Raw genomic sequence first — 12,675 nt, 5'->3', positions numbered from 1 at the left:
ATGGAGGGGGGGGTGACATTTTTGATAGCGGGAGGGTCGAAGATCTCACGGACGACACACCCCAAGAGAAAGGATGGGAAATAGATAAAAAAAGTCGGGGGGAGGAAGAAAGTCGAGGGGGCAGGATGAAAAAACCTCTCTTTTATTTCAGGGTCGCGGTTCTATCGTCTATATAGATTAAAATATTTTTCAACACCGTTTAAGGTCGTTCAATGTAGGCGAGTGTGACGGCCATTTTCGATCGGAAAATATCATCTATCTCGGGCGCCTGGATTCTGCTGGCGTGATCCCGTTTATGTCCTCCGAAGATTCATTTTTCCCCCAAAAATTTGGAACGTAGGTTTCTATATATTTTACATACCCACGTTTTCCAGAACTTGTCGTGTGTTCAAAAATTTTATAAATAAGTTAATATTACAAAGAAAGGGAATCATTTTAAAATAATTACGATCATTATTTGAAAATTTTAAGCTAAGTTATAATTATATCAGGTATCTCAAAAACCTAAATTTTAGTAAAAATATTTTTTTTTTATAAAATATCAATAAAAATGATTAAAAATCAATATCTTTCTAACATGTTTGTATTCATCTTTTTGGTATAATCGGAGTTGGAAATGATTTGTCGTCGTTATTATTTAAGTCAATTCATAAAATTATGGTGATACATTTTAGGGTAAGATTGGAAACGGCAAACTTTGAACACTTATGAAACATAATAAAACATAATAATTTGGTTTTTACACACAATCCCTAAAGGATTTGTGTGTACTGGGGCCACGTACAGTGTAGCCGATGCCGCAGTATTCCACATTACACTCCAAGAATTAGGCTTAGAAGGGCCTGGGATATCTCAACCGAAAGTAAATGCCCGGGAAATGCCATGCTAGTTATGAATTTTGGAGATCGGGGGGGTCATTGGCCTATTTTAGTGCTTTTTGGTGATATTCGACTTTAAATCTACATACCTTTTTAAAATTAATTAATTAATTAATACTTAATTGAGTATTATATATTTATAATTATTATATTTTTAATTGGCCAATTCGCGGGACCTCATAACCCACGTACGCCCTATTGTGATATTTGAATTTCGTACCAATTGATACAGGCGCCATCTAACTCTTATTTTCAAAACCAGGTAACTCGAAAAATTGGGTTTGTCTAAAAATTAATTTAAATTAACGTGTTCGCGTTTCGCTACCTTATTTCCAAAACCAGATAACTCGAAAAATTCGGTTTCTCTAAAAATGAATTTAAATGAAGTTAATATTTAAAATATATTTATACATCGGGGGACTGTGTGTTAGTTTCGAAGTCAAAATAACTAATAGAAATTTACTTCGAAATATTAGCATATTAAGATTCAAAATACACGTTGCGCTGCTATAAGCGGAAGTAAAGAAGTGTAAAACCTTAAAGGTCTTCAGAAACATTTACTTTATTATTTTTATTTTATTTAATTAGTTTATGGCGGTAGTTTTCGAAAATATTCAAAAATATGATTGATCCGATATGTTACAGGATTGTGAAGTGTATTGGTTAGAACATAAGCCAAAATTTTGACGATCACATACCCGTTATTAAGAGGTAGGTATTCAAAATCTGCACATCCTGGTGGTTTGGTTCTCAACTATGCATTTCTGAAATAAACTTCCCAAAATGCATTATGAATGCGCGCAAGCCGTGCGCGAACGTTTTTAAACTTAGAACAACGCGAGATAAATCTCCGCCACGAGCCCTTAGCACCGTAGCCTAGGCTTAATTCGCAATTTTATCGCTTAAAAACTTAAAATTCACATTTATCTTTGCAAAATGATTCATCAGAACCTAAAACTGACTATTAAAAATAAGAGTTGCGTTTCTGAAGGTATTTATTTTTCAAATTTGAGACTTAGACGCGTTTTGCGCCGCATTTATCAACCCGAGCGTGGCTGCTCTACCAAGTAAGAGAATATTTTAGATGTAGAAATTTTAAAAAAAAAGATGTCGCTACTGCCCTATCGTCGTACGTTAATTTTCTTCTCGTATGGATAATGCCGTAAACATGGGGTCTATGCTAGACCTTTACGTATGGGGACCTTATAATAGGCTTATGATTAGAACTGTGACTCTTTCATTTTGTACAATCTCTTAATTTCAATTTTAATTGTAAAAATGAACTTAACAAATAACAAATAAATTAAATTTACCGGGAAAGCAACCGATTAACTGCCGAATCAATGATATTGATGAGCTGCATCTCAAAGAAATTATACATTTTTGTGATATTTTAATTGAGACCTAGTACTCTCAATTTTGTCGAAGATTTAAATATTAAAGACATATTATTAATGATATACAAGAAAAAAAATTATAACCTAATTATTTTTAAATGATCCTTCAAAATAAGTTGGCCAATCCGAGTATCTAATTATTTAACATACCATATAGCAAAAATTAATTATGTTTCTGGCAATTTAATATAAAAGTTTTAACAGAAGTAAATGAACCGAGTTATCGAAATAGCGCTCAGAATCGGAGGGCGTTTTCCATATGAAAATTATGAGAAAATCGAGTCAAATAAAAGCTAATTTCCATCCCCGTCTTTTGACGTGCTAAATTGCCTTTGGGAATTGTGGGTATATCTAATTATATGTATAAAAAAAAATGTTTTCATAAAAACAAAAACTTTTTTTCGGCCTGGGAGCGCGCAAAATTTCAAATTCGAGGTAAAAATGTAACTTCACGAGGAAAACGCCTCCAACATGGGGAGTATAGCAGTCTGATAACTTCGGTTCATTTACTTCTGGTTTTAATTAATAAAAGATGTATGTCATACGCCATTTGGATATTTACTTGTTTATAAACCATATTTCAGTCTAATAATTTGAAAAAGTTACTATTTAACTCTGCAGTATTTTGAAAAATCATAGGAAGCCTGCAGATAAAATAAAGATATAGTTTACATTTCTGATAATAGGAAATACGGTTTTAGATGTAAAATTCACGTTGATGCCATATTTAAATACAGTCGAAAATATAAAGCTGCGAAATATTTCCGAATTACGCTATCCAAAAAATTTTAAACAACAAAACTGGTTTCTAAGCGCGGCCACCGACAGATAAAAAATTACCGCGAAAAAGAAAAATCTTAATTGCTTTTATTATTCGTACGATGTTTTAAGATATTAGTAGAGTTGACAGTATGTACATTTTTCTATATAGGAACAGTAAAATAATTCTATAAATATAAAGTCAAGATTGCAATCATATCTAATATCTTTGCGATACAGAAATGCAAACTTTACAGGATTAAATCAAAAATAATATGAGACGGAAATGCACACTTTACAGGGTTTAAGCAAAAAATAGGGGACGGAAATGCACACTTTACAGGGTTAAAGAAAAAAAGGAGACGGAAATGCATACTTTACAGGGTTTAAGCAAACAATAGGAGACGGAAATGCACACTTTACAGGGTTTAAGCTAAAATAGGAGACGGAAATGCACACTTTACAGGGTTTAAGCAAAAATAGGAGACGGAAATGCACCCTTTACAGGGTTTAAGCAAACAAAGGAGACGGAAATGCACACTTTACAGGGTTTAAGCAAAAATAGGAGACGGAAATGCACACTTTACAGTGTTTAAGCAAAAATAGGAGACGGAAATGCACACTTTACAGGGTTTAAGCAAAAAATAAGAGACGGAAATGCACACTTTACAGGGTTTAAGCAAAAAAAGGAGACGGAAATGCACACTTTACAGGGTTTAAGCAAAAAAGGAGACGGAAATGCACACTTTACAGGGTTTAAGCAAAAAAATATCAGATGGAAATGCAAACTTGACAGGGTTAAATCCAAAAAATATCAGATGGAAATGCAAACTTGACAGGGTTAAAGCAAAAAAATAGACAACGGATATGCCAAATTTACAGGGGTGAAGCAAAAATAAATGGTTTTGTAAATTAAAAATGAAACCTTCAGAATTTGTTAAAATTGTATTTACGTTAATTTTATTTCCCTTGGTTATAAACGAGAAATGATTTCGACCGCCATTATAGGGAAACCTGAACTTGAAAAGTTAGGCTTAAACGGAGCTGTATATAAAAACCTTCGGATATTAGAAAGGGGGGGGGGCTGAATACCGTACGAAATTGTTATAAAAAAAGCTCGAAATAATTGCTTACGAGAAGCACTTTTTCTCGTGTACTAGGTGGGGACGCGTTTCCTGATATTATAGCCTATAATTTGAGAAAGGTTCTGACCTCAAAATTCCACCCTCCCCTTCTAAACTGCTTAGCGATCGTACCTCCAAGTACGCGATTGAGAAAATAAACAAATATAACCAATGAAAAGCGAAGTTGAGATTTGAATCGTAGATTTCTTTGGGAAAATCATTTTAAGGGAGTATTATTCCGGGCAACGTTGCTAAAGGCCTCCCCTTCAGTTACAGGGTCGCGCGTAGGGCTTCGGTAGACCAGCCAGCCTCGTAGGCGGACGACAGATACCCGCCCATCGCGAACTCCTATCGTCGTGCCAAAAGGTAAGCGGTTACGTAGTTGCGGGGAACGGCTAGCCACCGAACAATTCCCTATAACGGTACCCGGGGATAGAAAATTACCGGCGACGCGTGAATGAAAGGCGTGGAATTTAAAACTCAATATTAAAGATTTTCGGAATTGAAATTATGATTCGACGGGGACTAGTATAAAAAGAGATCCCTCGCTTATGGAAACTCAGAAGAACATTGAGGTTCTCTAGAAGTAACACTTAAAAACATCACCATGCTAAGATTGGTGAGTGCTACTTGCCTTTTTGGATTATTAAAAAAACGGGCGTCGTGAAAATTCAGTTGCGCTGTTTGCTAGTCAACGCTGTACCACTTTGTACCAGTAAGATATGGTCCAAATTTTAACCGAAAATACGCGTATTTCTGTTAAAATTGGTTAAAATTGGTACGACGAGATTCGACAGCTGGTGTTCCCCGCAGCACTCTGGATTTGTTTTTAAATCTGGTTCGATCAATAGAATGTTGAATAGCGGCTAAAACGAAAATGTTTAATTGCAGAGTTTGATCCTGTCCGCCACCGTTGTCTGCGCTTTGGGCCAGCACGCGTCCCATCCACCGCTGCCCACCTACCCACCGGGTCATCCGGCTAGAGCCGCCCACGACATGATCTACGCTTCGCAGAATAATCCCGCTTTCAACCCTCACCACGCGGAATACTTCCGTTCCTTGGGACAAACCTACAACCCCGGAGCGCCCGTGCAAAACCCACATCAACCGCAACAACAACCCGCTCATCAACAACAACCCGCTCATCAACAACAACCCTCTCATCAACAACAACCCTCTCACCCAGCTATCCCGCCGTTGCCAACACATCCACCGGGCCACCCTGGTAAGAGCGTATTTTATTTTCTTAACTAGCTTAACACATGGTCTTATATATTTGACAATATTGATATCCAGCTCACCAACTCCACGCCCAACAACTCTCCGCCGCCAATGCTGCCGCCAATGCCCAAAACAACCCTAACTACAACGCGCACCACGCCGCTTACTATCAAATGATTGGACAGCCATACAACCCACCAGCGCCGCAACCCCAACAACAGCATTACCAAGCTCCTCAACAACAATACCAAGCTCCCCAGCAACATTACCAAGCTCCTCAACAGCAATACCGCGCCCCGCAACAATCATACCAAGCACCAAACCGAGGCCCAGTTACATCCAACCATCTTCAAGGACTTCAATTATCCTACGATATTGGAGTTGGTAACAGCAGAAGTGGATAAGAGAACGTACGCGTTTTAGGAGCGATAATTTAAATAAACTTTAAAAAGAAATGCGCGTTTCAAAACATTCACGGGACTACAAAAAAAGTAAAACCGATGAACTTTCAAACCCGTAGGATAAGTTACCAAGTCGCAAACTTTTCGAAAAGTAGTGTTAACGTTATTGTCTCTTATATAAATGTTGTGTAAATACAAAACGCTTCTCTAGTTGAGTGCCATGTACTCATCTTTTGTAAAATAAACTTTTTGTTAAGTGGTACAAAAATAAATAAAAAACTTCCGAACCTCTAGAGTGTTTTTCGTTAATCAAATATTTATCCCGAAGCTTAATAGGTAATTTTAACACAACGTCTCCTGAAAGCAATTACATCATAACATGAACAACGTTTTTACATTAACGAGTTACTTAAGTAAATTGACTTACGATGATTTTGTTTAAAAAAAAATAGGAACCAAAACCAATAAGTCAAGAAAAACCTAAGACGTTTAAGATTTAATTACATATTTTTAATAGCATTCTCTATCGTTAGGCACATCTTTTTGGGCACAACATATTTTCTGCGATTTAGCATTTACGATAAAACATTTACATCAGTGTTTTTAAAATGGACGCCTAAAAAGTAAATGGTCCCAAATCCTAAAAGCGATGGATCCTATAGTCGTCGTCTACGTTTTATTCAAAATAAAAAGTACTAAAAATCGGAAATAGGTGGCGCTATAATCATTTTTAAAAATGTTTCGTCCTTTGACTCAGTTGGGAAAATAGTACTTCTAGAGTTACAATTTGTATTTGATGGCTGGGGGCACTTTCTTGAAGTCATGTACAAGCCAAACAGTTATCATTAGTTGGTGGCGTCATCTACCGCAAGTAAGAGGTAGGAATAATTTAAGCCAGTGGCGCTATCTATGAGTAAAAGCAGACAACATTTAAAAATATTATTTTTTTTTAAAGATAGATGACGTTACCGACTAATGATAACTGTTTCGGTTCGTGTAATGATTTAAAGAAAAAGGTGTTGCTCTAGACCCCTGCCACAGCAGCAAGGACTATATATACGCTTCGCTAAATAGACTGGCGTGTTCAATGGCTCAACTTGCATACGATAGCAGACGCTGGTCAAAATTTTTCCAGCGCTTCAGCAGTGCTACTAGTGGCTGGTCAAAGGCTTCTCTCGTGTTTTGAAAGTGTTAACAGGTTTTTTGTATGGAGACGCCTGTTCTAGAAGTACTATATTCCCAACTCAATGGTATCTGCCGTGCTTTATCGCTTCGATCGTGCGCCTTCCCCGTCATGCTCAGCATGTGCACTACTCGGAGACCTGGATCATTTTCTCTTTTCATGTCCCCGCTTCGCGGCTCACCGTGGCCTTTTAGTACGCTGCCTTACTGGTCTTCCGTTTCATCTTAGTGGATCTCATTTAGCTCAAGCTCTTACCCATGCGCATCACCCGGCTTTGCTGCGGGCCCTTTCAGTGTTCCTCTCTCACCTCATTTCTGTTGGCCTTCTCTAGTCTTCTCTCTTACTTCTATGGCTTTAATCACGGTGCAGGGCGTCTAAGGATTGCGTAAGATCCGACGCCTTACTTGTTTTATCACACAAAAAAAACCAATGGTATCGTATAGTGTATTTTTCTCTACCACTGCCTTCTATAATACTAGGCCTAGAAATCGTAGCTACGTCGATTTTTTAAGTGACATTTTCAAACTGACATGATTTTCGCGCTAGATGTCACTCTCTTGGTTTTTTTTTTGGTTTAGGGTAAAAAAAGGTTAACCGGCTGCGTCCAATCAGCAGTCTCCTGTCACTGGTGGCTTCAAAACAATAAATGTATTTTTTAATGGATTAAAAAACCTGTAGAAGATCCAAGTCCTATAAATTGAATGTTGACATTATTAAAGTGTATTTTCGCTATTAATATTTAAATTTTTCGCTTTGAATTTCCCCCACTTTCCCTACCCAAAAAAGCGACCTCTATCGGATATTTCAAAATCGTTACCGCCACCTTGGAGGAATAAAACAAGTATACAGGAGTTGCGGAGAGCTGCGAAATCGGTTTCGTCAGTGACCGTGAACTCGCGCGAGACGGAGGGGTTCAAACGCGACTAGCGCCAACTGCATACGGAATTTTGCAACTATTCTCATTTTATAGCATTGTTTTCGCGTCGTCTGGTTTGTTTTATTCCTCCAAACAAATACGAGTCATTTTGGAAAAAGGTGCAAAGAATTTAGAAATGTTTCAAAACAAACCAGACGGCGCCACGGGTAGAATGATAAAGTTTACTCGTCATTTGGGAGCAGACGGCAGTATTTTTATTTTTCAAAACTTGTTTCGCGAAATACTGAAATCCGACGTTTTGATTGGACCTCTAGATTAATATTCCCAACTCAATGGTATCGTCCTAGGAAAAAAAATGACTGCCCAAGGCTTAAATTCAAAAACAAAACTAACATGCCGAAACAGATAAAGAAAAAAAACCCTTTACCTTTGCAGGTATTTCATCTAAATTGTTAATTTGTAAGACTTAAAGAACTTAATTTATTTGCTAGCAGATTAAAACGTACTAATAAGCTGTTAATTATATTAATTTGATTATTTTAAAAAATGCTTTCAATGAGCATGTGAGGCGCCCCTTGAGCGTGTACGTTAACTTGGTACACAGGTACAAAAAAAGTGCTTTACGTACACGTTAAAGTTTGAGAACGCAGCTAGGTATAAAACCAATTTATTCTCTGTAAAATTTTTCTTTCCGAATTTTTCAAAGAAAAGTGAAGAGTCTACTGAAATTGCAACTAATGTAAATCGAGAAACCAACGAAGAACCTGGAAGTACAGCTGATTCCTTCGAACAAGAACTATGCTGGTGCATTCAACAACTAGAAGTTTCTCTTTCAAACACAAAGATACCATCTAAAAGAAGTTAATGGTTACGAATATATTGAAGGAATAAAATTATTTAACTTTCAACTTCTTACAGCCGAAGAAAACGCAATGATATTAAAAACATTAAAGAGTGGAAAGGCACCATTAGTTAAGAAACGAATGCTTATGAGGAAAGCCTTTGGTGATTATAGGAAAACAATGGATGATGAGAAAAAAAAGATTGATAAAGGTTATTCCTCTATGCCAGCCCAATCAGTTAAGAGCCTAATATTTCCTTAAATTGTTAACAGAAATCCAGAGTGTAAAGATAACTCCTGCTGAAATGCCTTCCAATTCAGTATTTTTAAAAAAAGCCAAAAAAAACAACCAGAGCGAAGAAGCCCAATTCTTATTCAATTTTCCCGATCCAGACTAAAAATATGTATATTTGAAGGAAATATGTTTAAATAATCTTGACTATAAATAGTATGTACATATTTTATTTATAATTATGATTAAAACCAAATTTTGGGAAATCGTGACATCACGTGCAATGGAATTATTTTTGTTCTACACAATGACACGATCAAATAAAACCTTCATTACTCTACATTCCTTTTTGAAATTGATCTATACACATTCTAGTGTTTAAATAAAATATTTAAAGTATAACATTCCTGTTGATACTTAGTAGAGGTTAAAAATGGAATGCGGGAATAAAAATGAGATTTTGCACCCAAAGATTAATTCAGCATCAAAATAGAGTAATATATTTCAATGTTTTAAGAAATTTTGAAAGCACAGCATTCGCCATTGGTAATTAGGGTGGGGATTCGATGGTTTAGTAAAAGGCAGAAGGGGGAAAAGAAGTGAAAATCCAGCTCTATAACCTTTGACTAACCTCTCACAAAAGCCTTTTTATTTAACCTTTGAAAGCTCAATGCAGAGATTGTACCATCCAGCATAATTTAAATGCTTTTTATATATTCTGAGTACCAATGGCGAATTGCTATTTTAGAAATGGTTATTGTACTGGGCTGTTTTCTTTATCAAGATTTTCAGCCAGGTTAAGTTGCCTCATCAATTGCACAGGAGGCTTGCTAGGCAGAGAACTTGCTAATTTGGAAGCGTGCAAATTGTGTTGAGCTCGAATGCGAAGGCTATTTGGTCTGTTTGAGATGCCCAGCGGATACCTCGGAGATACGCTATTATCATCTTTGATCAGCTGCTTGGTGTTTGTTCTTTGATAGTTGCCATTACTCTCTATGGCTAATACATTGCCATTATCTTCGAGAATTGCAAAATTTGGTGTAGCTGATTAATTTCCAAGTAATTAAGACCAATAAATGATGCGGCAGAATATGACGGACACTCATTATATTAAACATTTACTTGAAATTTTCATCGGAGGGCTAGGTTCCAAAATTAAGTCATCACTCTGGTCATTGTCATCTGTAAAATGGCAAAACTGATATCAACAAGACCAATACTCTTAATTAATATCTTTTGTGGTTTACCTATGTATTCGTAAGAGACTTTATCCAGAGGAGTTCTAGGAACTTCAGAGGTGGGGGATCTTGGGTCTTCGATATTAGCATTGGTTGTTAACAATGCAACTGGTATGGGGGTACGTTTATAGTTAAAAGGTGGTGAGCGTGGGTCTTGATCTAACAGCCAATTAAGATTGCTAGTTTCATCTTCAACCTGTAACGAGATGTCAATACCTTAAAGTGCACCTGTGACAGATATTATGAGTAATACAAATATTAAAAAAACACACAGCAATTGGGGTTCTCGGGAATTCCTCTGATGGCGAACGTGGATCAATTGAAAGAACATGATTTCTGTTAGAAACAGGCGAGTTTGTCTGGTTAAGGTCTAAAAGACCTTTACTTCCAACTAAACCCATACTTTTTACTGCAATATTAGGAAAAAGTTGATGTCAGTACACTGCACTAATCAGACTACTGACCTAAAAATTACATAAGCCTTTGTTTAGTTCTTCAAGAGAATTTAAATTTCTGGAAGTCAACACAAAATAATTACCTCGATTTTTGGCGTTTACAGAAGAGAAACAGCTCTAAGATAAACAATTAAATTTGGGTTTAATAATCTTCAACTTTATTAATTCCCCCAAATTATTTAAAAAATTGCGCTTGTGAAAATCTATACCCGTTTCCAAAAAAACGTCAACGAACCATGAAAAAATTAAATTCAAAATATTGACTGCAGTGACGTAATTTCTCTCTATGTAACTTCTGATTGGCTGCGTAATATTTCGGTCATTGATTGGTGGTGGAACTCCATGGTTTGAGCTTTTTGATTCCGTATTATTTTGGTGTCTAAGGCCTCGGGCCGACACCACATAGTCTTGCAAGAACAAGAACTTCATTTTCGAATTAAAATCAAAATGTAGAAGTTCTTATTTACAAAAACATATCAGCATTTCTTACAAAATTGACGCACTAAAGAATGCATTATGTCGAAATCAATCGATGTAAATACGAATTCTTGTGAAGAAGAAGATATCTTATTTAAAAAGCTGTATACAGAATGGAAAAGTGTTTCATCAGATAAAAATGTAAAGGAGAAAACTATACCAACTTTTTATTTCAAGCTACCTCCGGAAAGTGATATCCTACAACAGAAACTCCGGGAAGAGTCTAGAGCCGTCTTCCTACAGAGAAAAAGCAAAGAGATTCTGGATGACAGTGAACTTAAATCATTGTGGCTACTATTAGATAAATATCATTCTCCACCGGAAAACCCCGAAGAGCCTGCAATAAACTATGAAGATTTCTTAAAAGTCATCCAAGAAGCTGGTCCAAAATTTAAAGACTATTTATCAGCTACTGTGTTTGCCAAATTGTTACAGAAAGACCCGTATGGAAGAGCGTCTATTCATCATTTATTCAATTACGTTATGAAAAAAGTGTGGTTGCATCAAACCAGAATTGGGTTGTCTTTGTATGATGTTAATGGGCAAGGATATTTACGCGAAACAGACTTGGAAAACTATATTTTGGAACTTATACCAACTCTTCCACAACTAGATGGTCTTGAGAAATCATTTCATTCCTTTTATGTCTGTACAGCTGTTAGAAAATTTTTCTTCTTTTTGGATCCGATGCGGACTGGAAAAATCAGAATTCTTGATATTCTGGCTTGTGGTTTTCTAGATGATCTTCAGGAACTAAGAGATGAGGATTCACCCAAAGATACTCAAGAAACCAATTGGTTTTCAGCGCAATCTGCTTTACACGTCTATGGACAATATCTCAATTTAGATAGAGACCATAATGGGATGCTCAGTAAAGAAGAACTTGCCCGTTATGGAACTGGAACTCTAACTGGAGTCTTTATCGAAAGAGTTTTCCAGGAATGTTTAACTTACGAGGGGGAAATGGACTATAAGACATATTTAGATTTTGTCTTGGCCCTAGAAAACAAGAGATCTCCTCAAGCGTTGCAGTATTTTTTTCGTATTCTCGACATTCAGGGTCAAGGGGCTCTTAATGTCTTTGCCTTGAATTACTTTTTTCGAGCTATTCAAAAACAAATGGGGCAACACGGCCAAGAACCAGTTCAATTCCAAGATGTGCAGAATGAAATCTTTGACATGGTCAAGCCAAAAGACTCTACAAAAATTACTCTAAAAGATCTTATCATGTGCAGTCAAGGCGATACTGTTATTAGTATTCTAATAGATTTAAATGGTTTTTGGACGTATGAAAATAGAGAAGTTTTAGTGGCAGAAATGAATGAAGAAGCTGAAATATAGGGCTACTCTAATCAGGTTGTGTCAAATTTAATAATATTTGCTAGTTTTTGTACACGTGTTAATGTTAAACTGCATAACGATTGATAAGCTCTAAAATTTAAAGAAATTTAAATGTCTTTATTCAAATGAGTAATTTAAGAACTTTGTAATAAAGAATTAATCCCATTTTTCCAAAGACACGTTTTAAATAATGGGGAAATAAGGTTAAAAAAATTTGTCTTATTCTTGAATATATAAACATTTTATATACA

General features: G+C 36.2%; 4 protein-coding genes across 6 annotated transcripts; 3 read left to right on the top strand and 1 right to left on the bottom strand.

Annotated features, from left to right (window-relative positions):
- The first annotated feature begins 4,666 nt into the window (after positions 1-4,666).
- LOC149924920 (uncharacterized) lies at positions 4,667-6,053 on the top strand. 3 transcript variants are annotated; one of them, XM_090160763.1, is made up of 4 exons: positions 4,667-4,777; positions 5,050-5,281; positions 5,312-5,383; positions 5,455-6,053. In XM_090160763.1, the coding sequence occupies exons 1-4, from the start codon at positions 4,766-4,768 to the stop codon at positions 5,781-5,783; spliced, it is 645 nt and encodes a 214-aa protein (XP_090016889.1). In that variant the 5' UTR covers positions 4,667-4,765; the 3' UTR covers positions 5,784-6,053. The 3 variants fall into 3 exon arrangements, with proteins under 3 accessions (XP_090016889.1, XP_090016890.1, XP_090016888.1); XM_090160764.1 differs by having other exon boundaries at positions 5,050-5,298; positions 5,335-5,383; XM_090160762.1 differs by having other exon boundaries at positions 5,050-5,383.
- A 2,115-nt stretch (positions 6,054-8,168) lies between these two features.
- On the top strand, positions 8,169-9,185 carry LOC149924919 (UPF0488 protein CG14286). The gene is made up of 4 exons (XM_090161181.1): positions 8,169-8,275; positions 8,547-8,700; positions 8,759-8,893; positions 8,955-9,185. Exons 1-4 carry the CDS (start codon positions 8,234-8,236, stop codon positions 9,077-9,079), a joined length of 456 nt encoding a protein of 151 aa, XP_090017307.1. The 5' UTR covers positions 8,169-8,233; the 3' UTR covers positions 9,080-9,185.
- LOC149924918 (uncharacterized) lies at positions 9,157-10,848 on the bottom strand. The gene is made up of 5 exons (XM_090161180.1): positions 10,690-10,848; positions 10,424-10,560; positions 10,161-10,347; positions 10,036-10,095; positions 9,157-9,957 (listed from the first exon to the last, which is right to left on the bottom strand). Exons 2-5 carry the CDS (start codon positions 10,550-10,552, stop codon positions 9,668-9,670), a joined length of 666 nt encoding a protein of 221 aa, XP_090017306.1. The 5' UTR covers positions 10,553-10,560; positions 10,690-10,848; the 3' UTR covers positions 9,157-9,667.
- A 140-nt stretch (positions 10,849-10,988) lies between these two features.
- Positions 10,989-12,615, top strand: LOC149924917 (serine/threonine-protein phosphatase 2A regulatory subunit B'' subunit gamma-like). The gene has a single exon (XM_090159796.1). It carries the CDS (start codon positions 11,123-11,125, stop codon positions 12,422-12,424), a length of 1,302 nt encoding a protein of 433 aa, XP_090015922.1. The 5' UTR covers positions 10,989-11,122; the 3' UTR covers positions 12,425-12,615.
- Positions 12,616-12,675: the final 60 nt, after the last annotated feature.

This window comes from Leiobunum rupestre, chromosome 10 (assembly GCF_980474605.1).
Source record: "Leiobunum rupestre chromosome 10, qqLeiRupe1.1.hap1, whole genome shotgun sequence".
Taxonomy (NCBI): domain Eukaryota; kingdom Metazoa; phylum Arthropoda; class Arachnida; order Opiliones; family Sclerosomatidae; genus Leiobunum; species Leiobunum rupestre.
This window is presented reverse-complemented; position numbering and strand designations above follow the sequence as displayed.

Excerpts from the sequence above, each read along its gene's own strand:
- LOC149924920 (XM_090160762.1), top strand. Across the intron at positions 5,384-5,454 it reads ACATCCACCGGGCCACCCTG|CTCACCAACTCCACGCCCAA; the intron begins GTAAGAGCGTAT and ends ATTGATATCCAG.
- LOC149924919 (XM_090161181.1), top strand. The coding sequence starts at position 8,234 with ATGCCGAAACAGATAAAGAAAAAAAACCCTTTACCTTTGCAG. Across the intron at positions 8,276-8,546 it reads AAAACCCTTTACCTTTGCAG|AAAAGTGAAGAGTCTACTGA; the intron begins GTATTTCATCTA and ends AATTTTTCAAAG. Across the intron at positions 8,701-8,758 it reads AAAGATACCATCTAAAAGAA|CCGAAGAAAACGCAATGATA; the intron begins GTTAATGGTTAC and ends AACTTCTTACAG.
- LOC149924918 (XM_090161180.1), bottom strand. The coding sequence starts at position 10,552 with ATGGGTTTAGTTGGAAGTAAAGGTCTTTTAGACCTTAACCAGACAAAC. Across the intron at positions 10,348-10,423 it reads TCCCGAGAACCCCAATTGCT|GTTGAAGATGAAACTAGCAA; the intron begins GTGTGTTTTTTT and ends ATCTCGTTACAG. Across the intron at positions 10,096-10,160 it reads AGTCTCTTACGAATACATAG|ATGACAATGACCAGAGTGAT; the intron begins GTAAACCACAAA and ends GCCATTTTACAG.
- LOC149924917 (XM_090159796.1), top strand. The coding sequence starts at position 11,123 with ATGTCGAAATCAATCGATGTAAATACGAATTCTTGTGAAGAAGAAGAT.